This window comes from Ostrea edulis, chromosome 7, assembly GCF_947568905.1.
Source record: "Ostrea edulis chromosome 7, xbOstEdul1.1, whole genome shotgun sequence".
Taxonomy (NCBI): Eukaryota; Metazoa; Mollusca; class Bivalvia; order Ostreida; family Ostreidae; genus Ostrea; species Ostrea edulis.
The window spans coordinates 28,345,530-28,367,772 of record NC_079170.1 but is presented as its reverse complement, the minus strand read 5'-3'; the positions used below and the strand labels follow the sequence as shown (position 1 = coordinate 28,367,772).

The window sequence follows — 22,243 nt, the reverse complement described above, 5'->3', positions numbered from 1 at the left end:
TTCCGTATATCCTTATTGACTCGGACAGTCCAGACTCGGATCCTTTGTTATGGAACTACATAATCTGATTAAAATTTATAATGAATTTCTACCAAAACACTACTCGAATGATTTTGGTTTAACGTTACCGAGATATTATGAAGACTGTGTCGGGTTTTTTTTCTTATACCCTTATTCACTTGGAATTTCCAGACTCGGGTCCATTGTTATTTGAGAACAATAGCTCTATTGTTTAACCCCCCCCCCAACCCCCCCTCCCCCCATACAATCCTTTTGATCTTCGATCCCACACGTATACCCTTATTCACTCGACATTTTCAGACTCGGGTCCTTTGTTATTTGAGAATAATAGCTCTATTGTTTACCCCACTCTAAAACAATAGACATGGGGTTTTCCAGCTATTTTTAGCCTATGACATCATCCATCTATTTTCCTTAAGTAGGTCAAGGATGTAATACAACCCCATCTGTAATGTTCTCGAGAACAATAGGTCTGTTGTTCATACACCCTAGAAAGACACATATACTATTGACTGTATGACTTTCCATAATCTGTTTTCTAAAATCAAAACCGAAAACCTGAGTGGGATATAACCCTGTTGTGAGAGAAGATCTACTAATATACACATGTGACAACCTCTCCCCCTAGGGGAATGGGCTAAGTACTACAGTATAGTAGCCAATTTTCCGGGGATGAGAGCTACTGTGGGGAAAGGCTACTATGTAACACCGGTTCTAAGCAGGTACATGCAACACAATCGGGTTATCAAATGATGAAATGAAAAAAAAAAAACAATAAAACCAAATACCATTATTAAAAAAATGAACAAAAGTGTTCCTGGGCTGAAGTGTCAATGTTCTTTTCTTTAAACGTACCCCGTTACACAGGGACTTGTCTTCCGAATTGTGGAAAATAATAAATAAATAAAGATAAGAATCTTCTTGCTACTTGCAAGGGGTGTAATTCAAACGATGTATAAATTGCCGAAACGTGTCGGCATCTTTATGAAATGACTTCAAGGAGTGATTTCAAGAGGATTCATATTTGTCCCTGTACCCCGTTTGTGAAATAAGGGGGGGGTGAGCTGAAGTGTCGCGGGCATAAAACAAAAAGAAATAGGGCCGAAATGTCTCAAAATGTTAGGCTGAAGTGTCCAGCTTTGGGGCCGAAACATCTGGTCCGAAACGTTTGGGCTGAAATGTTTTAGGGCCGAAACATCTGACTACCTTCCACGCATTTCGGGACTTCTCGCTAAATTGTAAAGAAATCGACCGAAGCCACTCGAATGCGAGTTTGTAGAGAACCAGTTAACAGTCAACTTCCGGGAAAAGTAAACCGAGTCACATAGTCAGTGACAGACTATCACAGTATGTAAGTCAGCTTCCGTGGAAGATACAAGCTAAAATGTTTAAAAGGTTGTTAAACAGGAAGGAGAGTGAAAAGGTATGTTACTTGCGATGTTGTTTGTTGAGTATATGATCCTTGGTAATTAATCGAACAAGTATTGCTCTGCCTCAGTTTGTCGGGGGGAGTGTCATGGGTAGTGTAAAGTTAGTTTCTGATTCCTACACGACAGAGAATACCGACTGATGACTCTGATTAGTGGAATGTATGTGCAGCCTGTGATCATAAATGTTCTAAAACTATTTTCTGAAATGCCTCCATGTGTTGCAATCTTGTATGACACCAAAGGTCATATGAACTGTAGTAATTAGGGTCATACGGACCGTGGGTATCGACCTGGGTAGCTCAGTGGTTAGAGCACCCGACTAGTAATGCAGGGATCCCGGGTTTGATTCCCGGTTCAGCCAGATTTTTTTCCCTTTCTCCTATAATTTACTACAGAACCATAGTTATAAATAATATGTTTTATGGTGTGACCGTTGAGACAAGCAAAGACGCATAATATCTTGCAACACGACTCTATGCATTTTTAAAGCAATGCAAGCTGTAACTGCATGACTGTAAATGAATTGAAAAATAAAAGAACAAATATGTAACATATTTGTTATTGAATATATATATAACTCTGTAGAATCAGAGCACAGGAGCGCATCACAAAATTTTGGTCTTATTAAAATCTGACACCGTCTATTCTATATTTATGCAGGTCCAGCACAATTTTTATATTTAGCTAGGCCTATATAGCTTTATATAGCTATTTGAAATAGCTTCATTTAACTATCTCAAATCTTTCTTCAAATTCATTTTTAAACACATAAAAATCGAATTTCACTAAGTGAACATATCTTATCCATGAAGTCCATACAACACATTGTAAACAAAAAATAATTCTTAAACCTTAGGAAGAATTTTGATTTACAATTGTCAAATATTTAGGATTATTAAGTTGTTAAGCAACAGATTTACTTTTATTCTATATTCTATCCAATCTTCAGAATAGAATAAAAGTAAAAGAGGATCAACAGAATAATGGATTGGCCATCAGGTATTAATGTTTCAATGCATATAGGATAGTGTATGAACTCTAATTAGAACAGTGTTGTGCTAAGTATAAACACATTCAAAAATTATCATGCAAGTTTATTGACTATACCACTGCACTTAAGAAATGATTCAGTCTAATTCAATCTAAACTAGCTTAGTCAAGCTATTTCAAATAGCTAAATATAAAGCTATATAGCTTAATAAAGAGATTGTGCTGGACCTGTTGAGGTATGATGATAAAGATTTTGTCAGGACAGATTGGTTCATGTTGAGAGCATTGGGGGAATGACATAAGTTAAGAGTTGGATCAATGTGCAGCTGCTTACATCTAGGTTAGTCGGACGGTAGAGCTGTGAGCACCCTTGTGGGTCTTTCACAGCATTTGACATAGAATTGTGACTATGATGATCGAGTCTCTTAGAATAACATTTTTTTATCAGGTTTCAGCAGAAAATGGTGATTCCAAGGTATTGCAGATATACTCAGAAAATTCAGAATTTTTTTTTATATCATTGGCATCAAACCATTTGATGTTGCTTGTTCCTTCAAGCATGACTTCTAGTCAACTTGTCATGCACAGCCACTTTTCTGAAAATATGTGAACTTTTGTTTATACCTAAATGTGCAATATGCTTTATTACCTTACACCATGTACATGTGTTTCAATGTTCATTGAGTACGTGTCATGTCAGACACACATCTGCATGCCTACTAGTGCTTTTTGCTCACCTGAGCTGAAAGCTCAAGTGAGCATTTCTGATCGCCTGTTGTCCGTCGTCTGTCCATCCGTTCGTCTGTAAATTTTTCACATTTTTTACTTCTTCCCCAGAACCACTAAGCACAATTTCTACCAAACTTAGCAAAAGCATCCTTGGGTGAAGGGCTTTCAAGTTTGTACAAATGAAGGGCCATGTCCCCTTCAAAGGGGAGATAATCGCAAAAATAGGGTGGGGTCATTTAAAAATCTTCCTCTCAAGAACCACTGAGCCAGAAGAGCTGAAATTTACAAGAAAGCTTTCTGACATAGTGCATCTTCACAAGTCAAGGGTTATTGATTCGTTACCTTGCACTAACCCTTGACATCAGTCGCTATTTAAAAGTTGGGCTCGAGAAGAAGCAATATGATTGGTTTGCAGCCTGAAGCTGCAAACCAATCAGACAACGGCTTTTATAGTCGATCGAAAACAAAACTAAACAGTAAACACGCATGGCGACGGCATTATGGTGTAGAATTTGTGACCAATTAGTACAAGACAGATACCGTCGATTGATTTTCGGGAGTTCGTTTTGCTTGAAGAAACAATTAGACGAGGGTTCGGGGTATGAGCCGAATGAAAATGACGGATTGTCGAAGTACGTTTGTCGACTATGTTTTAATAAATTAAACAAATTGTCCAAAATAATGGAACAACTTCGTAAGATAGCGATTTACCACTGCCGGTTTTAGTCCCAATAAAAACATCTTTTCCTTCTCTGATACATGATATCGAAAGCTTTTGGTTTTCAGTCAAATGATCGATTTGATATTTTTCACATATCTTTTCGTCAACGGACGCCATTTTTTACTTTCTGTTCATTCCCTTACCAAACTTTCATCTGAAACAAGAAATCCCATTGGCTGATTAATTTTAGCGTATTGCGTCATCCTTCTTCTCGAGCCCAACTTTTAAATAGCAACTGATGTCAAGGGTTAGTGTGAGGTAACGAATCAATAACCCTTGACTTGTGAAGATGGACATAGTGCAGATTCCAGTTTGTTAAAATCATGCCCCCCAGGGGTAGGATGGGGCCCTCAATAGGGGATCAAAGTTTTGCATACAAATATATAGAGAAGATCTTTAAAAATCTTCTTCTCAAGAACCATTGGGCCCAAGAAATTTACATTTACATGAATGCTTCCTGACATAGTTCAGATTCAAGTTTGTAAATACCACAAAAAAAACTATAAGTAATTTTGCGCTTTATAAATGAATAAAATGATAATAATAAATATCATGGCCCTTGGTGGTAGGTTGGGGCCACAATAGGAATAAAAGTTTTACATGCGAATATATAGGGAAAATCTTTTAATAATGGGCCAAGGTGACTCAGGTGAGCGAGGTGGCCCATGGGCCTCTTGTTTCTCTGATGATTGAAAAAAAAAAATGGCTCTCCAAGATCATACAAATATTTGATTGTTTATTTGCAACACTGATCCAAATTTCATTTATCCTTTACTGGAATAGGATGTAGATAAAACATAAAATACAGTTATAGTAAAACTTTGTTAGAAAAAGAACAGGAACTATAATGCAGTGTTAATTACAATCAGTGAGATGTGTTCAGATTCTGAGGCCGTAAAACATGGTGTTTGATGACATCTCACTTATGGCCCTATTCCAACTTTTGTAAAAGGAACAAATAGTGGAAAAAGTGAAACTTTGAATTACTAAAATTTGATCGTGCCTATGTTTTGTGGACCTGGGGCCTGTCATCGATACTTATGATGAATGTTTGGAATGTAAGCATGCAAGAATTTAGATAAAGTACTGTGTAATTCTCAAGGAAGAAACAAATTTCACTGAAATAATTACATGTATTAAATGCATATTAAAATCTTTGTTTAACATGCAAGTCCTCCTGTGCACTTCTTCACTTCACATGCACTACAGCAATTGTATATGTTTAACTTGTCTATGTGATTTTAATATTTTTAGTTTTACATTAGAATGTTACATAATGATATAATTGTATATATGAGGTTTTCCCAATCAAAAATTCATTACCATATTTTATTATGATAGTTTTTGTATGAGATTATTAGGTTTTGTTTCATTAGGTGATAAAAGTACCTGATTTATGTTTCAGTCCCCACAGGCCACTCCTCAGAGAGTTCCCACCCACACTGATGAAGCACAAGTAGGGACAATTTCAAAAATATTCAATTTCTAACCAAGATGCAGAAATATTTTAATATTTTTAAAAATTCTATTCCTTGATTTGAACAAACATTGTACATTGTATTTTAGAAAAGTCAGAATATATTCTGTTAAACAACAAATTGACAGTCTTTATATATGTAATATTATATTATTTTGAAACTAAGATTTCATTGCTTGGAAAAAAATATTTTTCATTTTCATCAGTCAGCACAGAATATGATCATGATGATGATCTCAATGTTGTTCTACAGGGTTTTGTCTGTCCGATTTGTATGATATCTCTCCAGTCGCCTGAAGGATTACAGGAACACTTTGAGGAGGCTCACGATGAAAGCAAACAAAGTCAAGGGGTACAACTCAGTCAAATCTATTTTTGTGTGATGTGCAACTTGAATAATGATATACACATTATCTTTGAAATCAGATATCTCACTAATTGAACATCCAATGAAATCAATATATTATAAAGTACATAATATGTTTATTATTTTTGCAAACAATAATTATTGTTTTTAGCAGGTGCAAATCATTATTTTTCAATCAGCTTTTGTATAGCAATTTAAATTTCACATGTTAAATGACATACTTGAATATTGTATACTATACAGCAATATATTTGTTTGTGGTAGCATTCAGGTAATCATATTTTTAAGGGGGTGGGGTATTAATCTGTTTTCACACAGTTTTAGATTCACACATGTTATGCATAACAACAGAAATGTTAATATGAATAGTTTATATTCATTGCAGTTTTGATTTCAGTTTTTGCTTGAAGTGAAAAATAGCAAAAATAAAATTGCTATGAAAATAAGGCTGTATATACAGAATGAAATGTGTCGTGTTAAAGATTAAAAACAATTCTGAGTTGTAAGATATAATTTTGCAGGAGGGATTTTTATGTCCAATTTGCAAGAAATCTTTACCATCTCCTGAAGAGCTCCAGGCTCACTTTGATTCCACTCATGATGAGAAGGCAGTGACATCAGAAAACAGGTACCAAGTGAGAAACACCGCAGAGGAGTAACATTTCATAAAACAAAGTCCTTAAGTATTTTAGTGCTAAAGTGTGAACTATAGAGAATCCCTCAAAATATTAGAGCAATGCTGCTTGTCGTTAAAATATTACAGTCAATCAAAGATGACAACCAACTCGTGATTGGTAATCATGACCTTTTTCTTTACAAGTATGTAAAAATGACGTCACATTTTTTCATTAAGACGTTTTTTGAAAAACATTGTTGCATAAGGTAAGGGTCTTTTTTGCTAGGAACATCTCATATAAGCTACATTTTAAACATTAATTGAGTAGAAAGTGAATGAAAGTAACATCCGGTTTTATGTACTGAGTACAGTGTTTGGACTGAGATTTTGTGTTGTAGAGATGGAGATGTACTGGCCATGAGACAAGAAATTGAAGATCTGAAAACCTCTCTCAAGGAGGAGAGATGGTACACCGGGGAACTGAAGAAAGAACTGGAGAGGGTACCTGTGGAAGGAGGGACAAAGGCTATCCCATTGTCTGCCCAGGTGTGTGATTGCAGGAAAAGAGGGGGGAAAGATTTCCAATTTTGAAATAAGGCAAACTTTTTGAACTTCACGAATTCAAAATAAATAATTTCATTTGAAAAAAAAATGTTCTTTTTGACTGTGTATTTGCCAATGATGTATATGTACTAGATAAATTTGATTGTAAATGATGTAGGAGAGATCTGAGTTAGAGATGATGAGACTACAGCTGCGGGGTTCAGAAGAAAGTCGCACATTGTGTAAGTCAGCCATTCTCCATAGATGATTTAGCAAAAGAAATGACATTGCGATTCTCAACCAAACATTCAAAGTTCAGATGTCATGTGCACAATTTTAGGCAGGTGCCTGATTTATGTTATACATCAATGTAATTTCTTCCCCACTTTAGAATTCACTCCACCTTTACATCATTTTTGCATTATGTGTTGAGGTTTGGAATAAATTCAGGAATTTTTTCAAGACATTTTTTTAAGTGTTCTTGTACTTTGTTTTTATAGTCATTAGGCATTTTTTCTGCGTTTAGTGAGTTCCGAGGTTCACCATTTACAAACCAAAATATCTGAACTGAACAGTAAGGTAGAGAATGTGACACTAGAGAGAGACAGGTTCCAGTCAAAGTCAGGAGAAATGGTAAGGGAAGTAACTCATGAAAAGTTTTAGGAGTTATCATTCATAACAAAATAAAATGCCTAGTGTATTCTTGAAGATGTTAGAATGTAACCTGAAGACGTTCAATTTAAGCTTACATGACGCTCTGAATTTGTCAGGCAGTGAAGTGGATTCAATATTGTTCTCTGTTAAGATATTTTACTGAAGTGAATGAAATCATCCAATGATATGTTGTTTAATGTCAATTTTTTAATTCATTTATAGATGTATTTACTCGGCCTTCGAGTTGATTACTGTGAAGTCCAGATTGTTCTCTGTAGAGATATTTTTATTGAAGTGAATGAAATCATGTAATGATACGTTCTTTAATGTTTGATAGGCCTCCGAGTTGGTTGCAGTAAAAGCCAGAGCAGATGAAATTGAAGGCCAACGAGGAGCTCATGAAGACCACATTTTGACCCTGAAGGTTAATTTTAAACTAAATAGATTTAGGAAGTTTAATTCCTATCAATTTCTACTTTTAATCATCAGACATATTAACGTTTTTCCCTTTTAAAGAAATTTCTCAGATGAATTCTTCTTACAGCAACAAGTGGAACAGAAAGAGGACCAGATCAAGGGTCTGGAGATCCAGCTAAATCAAAGGTAGGGGGCGGAGTCTTTGTAAAGGCGTCAATTCACACGGAAAAGCTGAATGGGTCTTTTCCTAAGCAACATACTAGTAATACCATAAAGATCATTTGCATGTTTAAAACTAAAATCCCTGTTTCTTTCAATTTTGTTAGCACTCTTTTTGATTCTGAAACCTTAAAAGTAACAAACTTTCATATTTTTTTTCCTTTTTTCTTTCCAGCCCAGAGAAAAAGTAATTGAAGTGTAAATTCTCAGTCTTGCACAAACAATCACTTGCTTATCATTCTTAAGATGCCACACAAACTGAAATCTAATCATATCCTATTTACCTTATTATACATGTACCTTGAAACTCACCTACTATAAACCAACTTCATTAATGGGTCACCAATGTGAATTACTCGAACAGTATATTGTAAGGCAAGTATAAGTACTAAATATTGTCACATGTTACTCACATGTATTTGAAGTAAAAGTTGGTTTGTAGTACATATGTATGTCCACTACACAAATACCCAGCACTACACCAATACCCACTACTACACAAATACCCACTACTACACAAATACCCACCACTACACAAATACCCACTACTACACAGATACCCACTACTACACAAATACCCCCACCACTACACAAATACCCACCACTACACAAATACCCACCACTACACAGATACCCACTACTACTACTACACAAATACCCACTACTACAGAAATACCCACCACTACACAAATACCCACTACTACCACTACACAAATACCCACTACTACACAAATACCTACTACTACACAAATACCCACTACTACAAAAATACCCACCACTACACAAATACTTACTACTACACAAATACCCACTACTACACAAATACCCACCACTACACACCCACCACTACACAAATACCCACCACTACACAAATACCCACCACTACACAGATACCCACCACTACACAAATACCCACTACTACACAAATACCCACCACTACACAAATACCTACTACTACACAAATACCCACTACTACACAAATACCCACCACTACACACCCACCACTACACAAATACCCACCACTACACAGATACCTACTACTACACAAATACCCACCACTACACAGATACCCACCACTACACAAATACCCACTACCACACAAATACCCACCACTACACAAATACCCACCACTACACAGATACCCACCACTACATAAATACCTACCACTACACAAATACCCACCACTACATAAATACCTACTACTACACAAATACCCACTACTACAAAAATACCCACCACTACAAAGATACCCACCACTACATAAATACCTACCACTACACAAATACCTACTACTACACAAATACCCACTACTACAAAAATACCCACCACTACAAAGATACCCACCACTACACAAATACCCACCACTACACAGATACCTACTACTACACAAATACCCACCACTACACAGATACCCACCACTACACAAATACCCACCACTACACAAATACCCACCACTACACAAATACCCATTACTACACAGATACCCACTTCAAGCACACATAGATACCAAATAGAAAAGAAATTTGTATACATATACTCAGGGCAATACATGTAGTTGTACTTTCTTAGTCGTAAGATTTTCAATGAAAACGGCCACAGTCGTGTCATAAACACTGTACTGATTTTGTAGACCAGGAACAGAGGACGTCCTCGTGTTAAAGCAAGAACTGATCTCCGTACAGAAGCTGATGGATAACATGACACTGGAACAGGAGAAAGAGAAGGAAGAACTACAGGGTAAAATGTCAGCGCTAGAGGAGGAGTACAAGGGGTAGGGGAAACGAAATTACTAAAGTATGATTACAAGGGGTAGGAGAAGTGAAATAACTAAAGTATGATTACAGGGGGTAGGGGAAATGAAATTACTAAAGTATGAATACAGGGGGTAGGGGGAAATGAAATTACTAAAGTATGAATACAAGGGGTAGGGGAAATGAAATTACTAAAGTATGATTACAAGGGGTAGGGGAAATGAAATTACTAAAGTATGAATACTAGGGGTAGGGGGAAATGAAATTACTAAAGTATGAATACAAGGGGTAAGGGAAATGAAATTACTAAATTATGAATACAAGGGGTAGGGGAAATGAAATTACTAAAGTATGAATACTAGGGGTAAGGGGAAATGAAATTACTAAAGTATGAATACAAGGGGTAGAGTGAAATGAAATTACTAAAGTATGAATAGAAGGGGTAGGGTGAAATGAAATTACTAAAGTATGAATACAAGGGGTAGAGGGAAATGAAATTACTAAAGTATGAAAACAAGGGGTAGGGGAAATGAAATTACTAAAGTATGAATACAAGGGGTAGGGGGAAATGAAATTACTAAAGTATGATTACAGGGGGTAGGGGAAATGAAATTACTAAAGTATGAATACAAGGGGTAGGGGAAATGAAATTACTAATGTATGATTACAGGGGATAGTGGAAATGAAATTACTAACGTATGATTACAAGGGGTAGGGGGAAATGAAATTACTAAAGTATGAATACAAGGGGTAGGGGAAATGAAATTACTAAAGTATGAATACAAGGGGTAGGGGAAATGAAATTACTAAGGTATGAATACTAGGGGTAGTGGAAGGTAACAAAGCACTGCAGGGGTAAAGCAGGGAATGAAGGGAGATAAGTGAAAAGAACAGATGAATTTGTGAGATCTGAAATAATAATAAAATTGCGAGGGATTAAAAAATTGTATTATAGTGAAAATGGTGTGATTTTATATATTACATAACATATTTTTTTTCCTTCTGACAGTAAACTTGAAAGAATTAGTGAACTGGAAACACAGCTAACTAGCGCTCCTAAATCTGAGGAAGTTCAGTTGTGAGTATGATGCACCTTAAAATCAAAACCAAAACAAACATCCCCATGTAGAATGTACATGTCCCAGTATTAAATAGGACACACAGATAATGTCCAACTAGTTTATACATATTTGTCACTGAGATGGAAGTATTGAAAGAACATTTTTGTCTACAGAATTTCTGTGTTGTTTCATTATTTTCTGTGTTGTGTCATTAATTTCTGTGTTGTTTCATTAATTTCTGTGTTGTGTCATTATTTTCTGTGTTGTGTCATTATTTTCTGTGTTGGGTCATTATTTTCTGTGTTGTTTCATTATTTTCTGTGTTGTGTCATTAATTTCTGTGTTGTTTCATTAATTTCTGTGTTGTGTCATTAATTTCTGTGTTGTGTCATTATTTTCTGTGTTGTTTCATTATTTTCTGTGTTGTGTCATTATTTTCTGTGTTGTTTCATTAACTTCTGTGTTGTGTCATTTTTTTCTGTGTTGTGTCATTAATTTCTGTGTTTCATTACAGACTGCAGACAGCCATATCAGAAAAGTCACACCACACAGAGAAGTTACTTACTGAGATCAAAGAAAAGGACTCTACCATAGAAAACCTGACTCAGGATGGAAATAAGGTGGGGGATCCAAATTTTTCTGACAGCGTTCCAGTAGGCAGAATTTAAAGTTATTTCAGAGATCTACATTTACAAGTGATTAGATAATTAGATAATATTAATGAACTACATAATTAGAATGTGATAAGATAATTAGATAATATTAATGAACTACATATAGTTAGCCTGTGATTAGATAATTAGATAATATTAATGAACTACATATATTTAGCCTGTGATTAGATAATTAGATAATATTAACAAACTACATATAGTTAGCCTGTTATTAGATAATTAGATAATATTAATGAACTACATATAGCTAGCCTGTGATTAGATAATATTAATAAATTACATAGTTAGCCTGGGTTCATTTATTCCTGTCAATTTTTTTTTTAGTGTGTGTTTTACCAGAATTTCTTTTTAAATGTTATATTTATATGTACTCAGAATCACTAGATGGTGACTGTGTTTTTAAATTCATGATTTTAACATGTTTTTTATTCTTTATAGATTAAAGAGGAGTTACAAAAATCCCAAAGTAGAATAGAAGAAAAAGACACAAGTATATCCAAACTTCAAGGTGACCTAGATGAAGTTTCTAAGGATCTAGAAACTGTCAGACACCAGTTACAACAGAAGGAGGACCAGTTTAATCAGCTTCAGTCTGACTTGCAGAAGGTTAGCTTATTTTGTTGGAGATGACTTCAGCATGGGGAAAATGGGAAATAAATGTCTACGTAAAGATGCTTATAGTATATTATTACTCAGAATGTTTACCTTATGTGGGTGTACCAGTAGATTGTCTTAGAAGTATATTATATATTACACATTTAAGGAGGTACTCTACATCATCATAATGATTGACTTCCTTTTAAAACATGGTTGAAAATATTAATATCAGCAATATTTGTCTATTTATTTAAAAAATCATTGCATAGGAGTAGCTCAGTTGGTTAGCATATCAACTGCTGAACTGTAGATCATGGGTTTGAGTCCAGCAGGGATTTTAAATTTTTTTCATATTGCTTTCAACAAAAACTAGTATATTTTTTAAAAATAAAGTAAATTTGCAGGTGTATAATGATGAGTTACAGGTCGAGTTTGATTTTCGTTCCAGTTCATTGATTTTTGATGGAGTTGTGCCCCTTTAACATAGAAAAATTTATTTTTATGGCTGTTAAAACATATAAAGGATTGTTGCTGAGTTCTTCATTGTACTAAATGCGCATAACATACAATCTGAATACCACATCCAATGCTATACTTCAATGGACTTCCTACATTTGACTTTACTGCAGGCGAGGACATTCATGTCGTGTCGACACATCTCATTTTGTTTACGATCTGTGATTACAATTGTTACATGAATTTGACAAAACATGTAGTACATGTAATGCATTGTATACATGCATATACTGTATATATGTAGATGTATAGTAAATACATATAGTGTAATAGTCTTCAATGAGTGTTTACATACGGTTAGATAATTAGAAAATCATGGTAGATCTTGTACAAGAATGAAAGTTAGCATACACGTACATTACCACTGAATTTATTAAATAAAAACTGCTTGATAATTTGTTATAATTTAAATGTGAGAAATATTTTCTATCAGGGCCAACAGCAGAGCACTTCTGTGAATCAGATGTTGCTGGAAAAGTCCAATCAAATTGCAGAATTAGAGTCAGCCCTGGATAGTCGGGTATCAGATCTCAACCAATCAAAACAAAACTTGGAGGCTTTGCAGAAAAAAATGGAAGAAACATCACAAGAGTTACAGAAGGTATTTCTGGTTGTTTTTGCAGGTTCCATCAATTCATGTGGCCTCTGTATGAGAATGATTTCATCCTTAGGAATCTTTTTTTATTTTATGTTAGATTTTTTTCTGTTGATTCAAAAACAGAAAGGTAGAAATAAAAAGAACAAAAGTTAAGGAGATATCAGAATTTAATGCAGAAATAATTAAATCATACACAGAGCCAAGAGACTGCACACGAGAGGGAGAAACAAATAAGTGACTTAGAAAAAACCCTGACAGACAATAAGACTCAGGCCCAGGAACAGCTTCACAAGAAGGAACAGCAGCTTAATGAGGCCAAAACAGAACTAGAAAAGGTTAATATTACAAAGTGTCATCGCTGGGTTTAGCTAACGCTATACAAAACAAAACTAGAAAAGGTTAGTATTGCAAAGTGTCATCACTGAGTTTAGTTAATGCAGTACAAAACAGAACTAGAAAAGGTTAGTATTACAAAGTGTCACCGCTGGGTTTAGTTAACGCTATACAAAACAGAACTAGAAAAGGTTAGTATTACAAAGTGTCACCGCTGGGTTTAGTTAACGCTATACAAAACAGAACTAGAAAAGGCTAGTATTACAAAGTGTCATCATTAGGTTTAGTTAACGCAATACTGTTTGTTTATTCATCATATTTATCCCCTCAAAGATATCTGTTGCATACACAGTTTTGGGTTAACACATTCTCCCAATGACCCAAAACCACGGCATGTAATGATGTTGACAGATTAAAACTTTCTGTTGATGTAGATCCTAACTGTGTGATATGTAACGATGTTGACAGATTAAAACTTTCTGTTGATGTAGATCCAGGCAGCATGTGATATGTAACGATGTTGACAGATTAAAACTTTCTGTTGATGTAGATCCAGGCAGCATGTGATATGTAACGATGTTGACAGATTAAAACTTTCTGTTGATGTAGATCCAGGCAGCATGTGATATGTAACGATGTTGACAGATTAAAACTTTCTGTTGATGTAGATCCAAGCTGTGTGATATGTAATGATGTTGACAGATTAAAACTTTCTGTTGATGTAGATCCAAGCAGCATGTGAAATGTAATGATGTTGACAGATTAAAACTTTCTGTTGATGTAGATCCAGGCAGCATGTGATACCAGAAGTTCCCAGATTTCAGACCTGGAGCAACAGCTAAACACGATGACACAGCATTATCAGGACGAGGTCAGTCACCAAAATCTAACCCAAACAAGAGGAAAATAAATGATGAAGTCTTGTTCTTGTCATAATGATGAGTTTAAAATTTCCTCTCTATTACTAATCTGTAGTGTACAGCATCTGATGAACTGAAAACCAACCTCCGAGACAAAGAGCAACAAATGGAGGAGGAAAGCAGAAAAATCACAGCCAGGTAAACTTGTCCCAAATTTAAAATTATTCTCTCACTCAATGTTGATGCACAGAGGGATGTATCGCAAGTCAGTTAATGCTCGGTATATGTGATGTACATTATAGAGACCAGAAGATATCAGAGTTAGATTCTCTGCTGGGATCATTGAAGGAAGAAATGGGCCGATTAGAAACGGAGAGAACAGATCTCATAGCCAAGGTATGTCAAGCTCGTGTCAGGCTATTTTCAGACTTGTACATTTTGTTTTAATTGTATCATTGCTTGATTCAAAGTAATGTAGATTATAACTTTCTTTAATTTTTTAGTCCATATGTGAATATAAGTTGATGTATTTAGGCTTGGTAAAATTAGTCTTCTGATTTTCAGGCTAAACTTTTGCAAACTTTTATAGCAAGCTGGTTTAAATTTAATTCTATTTTTACTCTGTTGTAACATGATGTTGCATGAGTTGTTTCTCTTTGTTTATGTAGGAATATAACAAAAAGGTTACTTTATGAGCTATTAATGATTTATTTTTACCATCCATTGAATGATTATGCATGTATTAGTGATATTGATATGAATTTCTAAGTATATTTAAGTATCTAAATTAAAATCGAGTTATCTCCCCTTTTGATGCAATGAAAAACTTATGCAGCAGTACCCAAGAGTCAAAACATCATGTTTGTTTAGTCTTTAATTATTTTTATGCCCCCGAGATCGAAGATCGGGGGGGGGGGGGGGGGGGGGGGCATATTGTTTTTGTCCTGTCTGTCATTCTGTCTGAAACTTTAACCTTGCTAATAACTTTTGAACAGTAAGTGATAGAGCTTTGATATTTCACATGGGTATTCCTTGTGACAAGACCTTTCCGTGGGTACCAACATTTTTTACCCCGTGACCTTGGAGTTTGACCTACTTTTTGAAAACTTTAACCTTGCTAATAACTTTTGAATAATAAATGATAGAGCTTTGATATTTCACATGAGTATTCCTTGTGACAAGGCCTTTCCATGGGTACCAACATTTTTGACCCCTTGACCTTGGAGTTTGATTTACTTTTTGAAAACTTTAACCTTGCTAATAACTTTTGAATAATAAATGATAGAGCTTTGATATTTCACATGAATATTCCTTGTGACAAGACCTTTCTGTGGGTACCAACATTTTTTACCCCGTGACCTTGACCTTGGAGTTTGACCTACTTTTTGAAAACTTTAACATTGCTAATAACTTTTGAACAATAAGTGATAGAGCTTTGATATTTCACATGAGTATTCCTTGTGACAAGACCTTTCCGTGGGTACCAACATTTTTGACCCTGTGACCTTGGAGTTTGACCTACTTTTTGAAAACTTTAACCTTGCTAAAAACTTTTGAACAATAAGAGATAGAGCTTTGATATTTCACAAGAGTATTCCTTGTGACAAGACCTTTCTGTTGGTATTGAACCTTTTGACATTGAAATTTGACCTACTTTTATTTTTTTTTACATTGGTCATAACTTCTAAATGGTAAATATTAGAGTTTTCATATTGTACATGAGCATTTCTTTTGACAAGATCTTTCTACTGGTACCAAGATATTTGCCCTTGTGACCTTGGCTATCTTCGGAATTGGCCATTATCGGGGGCATTTGTGTTTCACAAACACATCTTGTTTATTTTCAGATCGAAGCCGGTGAGGGGACACAGACCGTTATCAATCAGTTGAAACAGGAAAAGGTAATAAATGTATATGAATTAATGTATAAGACAAATTATTATTATTTTATTCATTTATAAAGCACAAAATTACATACGGATGACTCTTACTAAAACAAAATCTGCATGAAGAAACATGAAGTTGCAATGACTAACGGTTACTAACAGGTGATGAAAAGGTCACAGATCAAGGTCACTACAGGTGTATGATATCACGTGATCTTTGTTAGCTAGGAAACTTTACACTAAGAGTCTTTATGACTTACAATTGACCCTCTCGTGGAAAGTCATGGTCATTAACTCAAATAAGGGACCAAAAGCTTTCAAAATCTCTAATGTTACTTGAAATTAATTAATCAAATTTTACAAGAAAAATCCTATTAATGATTTTCCTCTTAATGTGTTTCCCCTTTCAAAGTACAACTGATGTATTCATGGTACATCTACACACAGTTTGTTGTTAATGTTGTAGTCTTTTCTGAAATTTATTTATTTATAAACTGTCTTGGCTGTTATGCCCTCTGGGCCCAAAATTGGTATAAACTTGTCTTATCTATTCACTTTATTTGCTTGTTAAGTATGATACAGTAATAGATATCTATTGTAAAAATGGCACTGATTTTCAGACAATACTCCAAGAAAAACTATCTCAGCTGGAGCAGTCACTCGAGTCACAGAAATGTGAGAGTGAAGAGAAGATAGAAAATCTTCACAAGCAACTGAAAGAGGTCAGAGGTCAACTACAAACAGCTCAGGACAAAACACACAAACAGAAGTCTGCTCTGGAAGAAAAGACAGAGAAAATTCAAACTGCACAACAGAAAATTCAACAGCTGGAGGGTGATTTGAAGACAAAGGTAAACATTTTCATTATAAACACATACCAGATGAACTTTTGTTGTGTTTCGTTCAGAGGAATGTAGAAGAAAGGGTTATGAAGACAGAAAAAAAAAACTTTTTATATTCTAGCTTCTGTTATAGTTCTCCTGCTACATAGAAGTTCATAATGAATGTGTTTTCAATAACAATGCCAGATTTCGTTAGATAAGTTAGTGATAATATCCCATCATTTGTTGTTTGTTTTCACAGAGTGAGCTGCTTATTGCAGCTGAAGCGGCCCGGTCAAGCCAGAGAGCTGACCTAGAAAATCACATTAAAACATCACAGAATATCTTGGAGGAAAAATCTGGAGAGCTTGCAAAAGCCCAGAAACAGATAGAGCAGGTAAAGAAAACGTTGGTAATGCAAATACTATGACCTGTTGGAATAATGTAAAAATTTATGATACTTTTACTTATTTAGTTAGCTGAAAGTCAGTAGTGTTTGAAATGTTTTCTGACATACATGTGCAATCATACCTACTGTGCATACATTTGTAGCTTTGATCTTGTTATATTTTGATTAGGATTGGTTTTTAACAGTTTTTGTTTTGAATTTACAGATGTCCCAGGAAGTTGCGTCTAAGAAGGAAAAGATCACAACCTTGGAGAATTCTATTAAGGGACTCCAAGAGAAGACAAATGCTTTGTCACAGCAGACTGTGGTGCTGGAACGACAGCTCAAAGAAAAGGTACTGTACAAATGACAGACAACGTTTTCTCTTGAAATTCCTGTCAGTAAATAATTTTCAAAGTATGCAAACATACATGTATTTATAATTCTGGCTTCATAGCTATAATCTGAGAATATACTTAACTCGAGAAATTAGCTTTTGTATGTTCTTGGTTTTTTTAAGTATCACACAAGTATACTTAATTGAGATTTTGAATGATATTGAAAATAAAATCCCAGCATGAATTTTATTGGCAAATACTATAGACATTTTATGAATTAGATAAATTTGAAATTTTGACCTGTCTGTTTATGTACACTGTACATGTAGTACAGAATTTATGAACATAGACACAGATCTTGTACCCGTTTAATTGAAGTACAAGTAATTTTCCAAACAAACTTCCAGACAGCAGCTTTTGATAAAAGTTCATCCCACTCGACTGATCTAGAGGGTCAGTTATCTACTGAGAAGGCAAGTAACAAAGACCTGAAACAACGGCTGACTCAACTGGACAAGGACCGTAACTCTGTAAGTACAGGACCTGGTTACACTATTAATGTTTCCTGGTGATGAATTGATATACAGTGCTTCCAAGATATATTGCCCCCTGTTATAACGACACCCCCCCTACTTACATATTTGCCTAAAAATCCTAAAGAACAGACTTCTCTCCATGTTAACACCCCAGTTACAATGCCAACCCTGCACAATGCCACATGTCACTGATTTTCGCAAACAAACGGTCAAATTTTATAGGGTTTACCCTCAATAATATCGTCAATTGCCTGACACCCATCAGTAATCACACTTGTACTTCGAGACCAGTGCAGTGAAGTGTGATGGGCTGGACAAGGTATTCAGGTGATCAGGTTAATTACGAGTGATTGTTGAATAAAACTCAACATTATCTAAATGTTTGCACAAAATGTTGCCCAAATAAATTTTGTAACTGAATTTCTTTTGACTGCTCAGTGAATTGTCAGTAATGGTTAATTCATTATATTGCTTTTTGGCCCAAATTGGTCTCAAACAAAAGTTGGCAATATATCGAAGGGTAACTGTGCCTTACGTGAAGTTCACATTAACTTTTCGTCTGATACCAACTTGAAAATTATTTGAGACATATATAAAGGATCTCCCATGGTTTGTGGATTGATACGATTTATATTCAATGAGTTGTGTGTTTTCTATCCCCGAGCCTTGGCGAGGGGATAGAAAACACAAAGAGTTGAATATAAATCATATCAAACCACAAACCATGGGAGATTCTTTTTATCACGTTACCCCTCCCCTAGGTTATTCATTTACATTCCTGTATTGTTTGGAATTGCTTCGCTCTCTTACATTTTGTAAACAAACTACTTAAAATTGATGTTTGTTTGTGACATCACAAACGGCGTAGGAATACATAGTGTAATAATAAAATTTATGTAATAGGCGATATCCACTGGATAAAGGAGTAAACATGTGATAATGTCTTATATGTATTCTCTTCTGTATGACATATAGTTGGAAATTCAGAATGAAGATTTGCAAGATGATCCTCATTATATGTATTCTCTTCTGTATGACATATAGTTGGAAATTCAGAATGAAGATTTGCAAGATGATCCTCATTGTATACGATTTCTATTGTGACTGTCAATCTTCCGTTCCTCCACAGGAGAAGAAAGCTCACGAGACAGAAGTTAGTAAATTAAAGGGAGACATAGAAAAACAGACCACAGAGAGGAAAGCCATGGAGGCACAGATCACCACATTGGTTAGTCAAGCTCTCAGTCGTAGACATTAGTCAAGCTCTCAGTCGTAGACATTAGTCAAGCTCTCAGTCTCTGGTAGATGTTAGTCAAGCTCTCAGTCATAGACATTAGTCAAGCTCTCAGTCGTAGACATTAGTCAAGCTCTCAGTCATAGACATTAGTCAAGCTCTCAATCGTAGACATTAGTCAAGCTCTCAGTCTCTGGTAAACATTAGTCAAGCTCTCAGTCATAGACATTAGTCAAGCTTCTCAGTCTCTGGTAGATGTTAGTCAAACTCTCAATCGTAGACATTAGTAAAACTCTCAGTCTCTGGTAGACATTAGTCAAGTTCTCAGTCATAGACATTAGTCAATCTCTTAGTCCCCGATAGACGTTAGTCAATCTCTTAGACCCTGGTAGACATTAGTCAAGCTCTCAGTCCCCGGTAGACATTACTCAAGCTCTCAGTCCCCGGTAGACATTACTCAAGCTCTCAGTCTCCAGTAGACATTACTCAAGCTCTCAGTTCCCGGTAGACATTAGTCAAGCTCTCAGTTCCCGGTAGACATTAGTCAAGCTCTCAGTCTCCAGTAGACATTACTCAAGCTCTCAGTTCCCGGTAGACATTAGTCAAGCTCTCAGTCTCCAGTAGACATTACTCAAGCTCTCAGTTCCCGGTAGACATTAGTCAAGCTCTCAGTCTCCAGTAGACATTACTCAAGCTCTCAGTTCCCGGTAGACGTAAGTCAAGCTCTCAGTTCCCGGTAGACATTAGTCAATCTCTTAGTCCCCGGTAGACATTAGTCAAGCCCTCAGTTCCCGGTAGACATTAGTCAAGCTCTCAGTTCCCGGTAGACATTAGTCAAGCTCTCAGTCTCTGGTAGATGTTAGTCAAGCTCTCAATCGTAGACATTAGTAAAACTCTCAGTCTCTGGTAGACATTAGTCAGGTTCTCAGTCCCCGGTAGACATTAGTCAAGCTCTCAGTCCCCGGTAGACATTAGTCAAGCTCTCAGTCCCCGGTAGACATTAGTCAAGCTCTCAGTCCCCGGTAGACATTAGTCAACAGTAGTCAAACTCTCAGTCCCTGGTAGACATTTTTTGGTCTCGTATACCAGTCTATGTGAAAGTTTTTTGGGCCACACAGGACATTTGGTCCTGTGTAATCAATGAACACACTGGACCGAACCAAATTTTGTCAGACCAAAAAAGCTATTTAATTGTAAAAAAGTGAAACACATGAAAATATAAAACCAAGGAAATCTTATTTATTATATTAGTAATTATACATACTATACTAGAGATCCCTCCCACATAATACTTTAGACAGCCCATGCGGTTTTAATCACATTCATTTACCTATTTGGATTTGTGGATATTTTTTTACTCATAACAAACATTTTAATGACTCCGCGTCAAAATAGTAAAGCTCAAAACTGGACACTAAGACATCGGACATTCCGGTCTGGTGTAAAAAATTACGCATCGGACCTGAGGCACTGCACATCGGTCAGGTCCGACAATCCAATGTCTTTCGATAACATGTAAGGCAGTTCTTGACCTTTGATGGTGATATCAAGAGAGAGAGAGAGATAGTATTACAGGATGTTAAACTTTATATAACATCTTCATAAACAAAGTTGACATGTGGAATATGAAATGGATAAAAGGTTGTGATATATATAACATGTAAGATGGTTTGTTTGTGATATGAGATGGTTTGTTTGCGATATGAGGTGGTTTTTATGTGATATGAGATGGTTTGTTTGCGATATGAGATCATGGTTTTTATGTAATATGAGATGGTTTGTTTATGATGTGAGATGTTGTAGATATTCTGTACACTAATTGAAAATATCCATCCTATACACAAAATCTTCCTCCCTTGAAAGTAAAACAGATTGTCTCTGAACTATACAGAAACTTGCATCATGGGAGTTTATGTTGAAGTTTCATTTACTTTGTTTGACTTGTAGATTTGAGCAATGTTGTGTGGTTTTCATCATTTACAGAAATCTGAGGGAGACACAAAAGTTAAAACAATTAAAGAAAAAACCAAAGAGGTGGAATCCCTGAGGAAAGAGAAGGGTGACAGAGAGAAAGAGCTAAAGGAGTCGAAGGCTGCCCTCGGGAAGGTAAATCTCCGGCACATGTCAAATCATTTCAACCATTCAATTTATTCATCATACCTTTAAGTGGTTGTTAACATTTTCTCTGTATAAAAATGTTGATAGACTATAGCTCACAGGAGCTGGAGACTCTGATGAGGTTTTCTGATTAAGATTGTATAAAAATGTTGATAGACTATAGCTCACAGGAGCTGGAGACTCCGATGAGGTTTTCTGATTAAGATTGTATAAAAATGTTGATAGACTATAGCTCACAGGAGCTGGAGACTCCGATGAGGTTTTCTGATTAAGATTGTATAAAAATGTTGATAGACTATTGCTCACAGGAGCTGAAGACTCCGATGAGGTTTTCTGATTAAGATTGTA

The 22,243-nt window shown here is 35.6% G+C and overlaps 1 protein-coding gene across 7 annotated transcripts in view; it reads left to right on the top strand.

The window, feature by feature from the left end:
• Nucleotides 1–1,296: 1,296 nt before the first annotated feature.
• LOC125654287 (early endosome antigen 1-like) overlaps nt 1,297–22,243 on the top strand; it is a 57,077-nt gene continuing 36,130 nt past the window's right edge. For 6 of the 7 annotated variants that reach the window (XR_008796818.1, XM_056143889.1, XM_056143886.1 and 3 more), the window contains exons 1-26: nt 1,307–1,444; nt 2,890–2,916; nt 5,297–5,347; nt 5,622–5,720; nt 6,257–6,363; nt 6,750–6,897; nt 7,073–7,136; nt 7,421–7,527; nt 7,886–7,972; nt 8,093–8,151; nt 9,815–9,955; nt 10,945–11,013; nt 11,511–11,616; nt 12,109–12,276; nt 13,217–13,384; nt 13,579–13,716; nt 14,499–14,585; nt 14,690–14,772; nt 14,877–14,970; nt 16,422–16,475; nt 17,081–17,311; nt 17,544–17,678; nt 17,896–18,024; nt 18,415–18,537; nt 19,673–19,771; nt 21,761–21,883. Coding sequence is in view for 6 of the 7 variants with exons in the window: in XM_056143889.1 (XP_055999864.1) it covers nt 1,406–1,444; nt 2,890–2,916; nt 5,297–5,347; nt 5,622–5,720; nt 6,257–6,363; nt 6,750–6,897; nt 7,073–7,136; nt 7,421–7,527; nt 7,886–7,972; nt 8,093–8,151; nt 9,815–9,955; nt 10,945–11,013; nt 11,511–11,616; nt 12,109–12,276; nt 13,217–13,384; nt 13,579–13,716; nt 14,499–14,585; nt 14,690–14,772; nt 14,877–14,970; nt 16,422–16,475; nt 17,081–17,311; nt 17,544–17,678; nt 17,896–18,024; nt 18,415–18,537; nt 19,673–19,771; nt 21,761–21,883 (2,736 nt within the window). In the remaining variant the exon portion in view is untranslated. Of the gene's footprint in view, nt 1,445–2,889; nt 2,917–5,296; nt 5,348–5,621; nt 5,721–6,256; nt 6,364–6,749; nt 6,898–7,072; nt 7,137–7,420; nt 7,528–7,885; nt 7,973–8,092; nt 8,152–9,814; nt 9,956–10,944; nt 11,014–11,510; nt 11,617–12,108; nt 12,277–13,216; nt 13,385–13,578; nt 13,717–14,498; nt 14,586–14,689; nt 14,773–14,876; nt 14,971–16,421; nt 16,476–17,080; nt 17,312–17,543; nt 17,679–17,895; nt 18,025–18,414; nt 18,538–19,672; nt 19,772–21,760; nt 21,884–22,243 lie in introns of all 7 variants that reach the window. The other variant, XM_056143891.1, reaches the window with a different exon arrangement.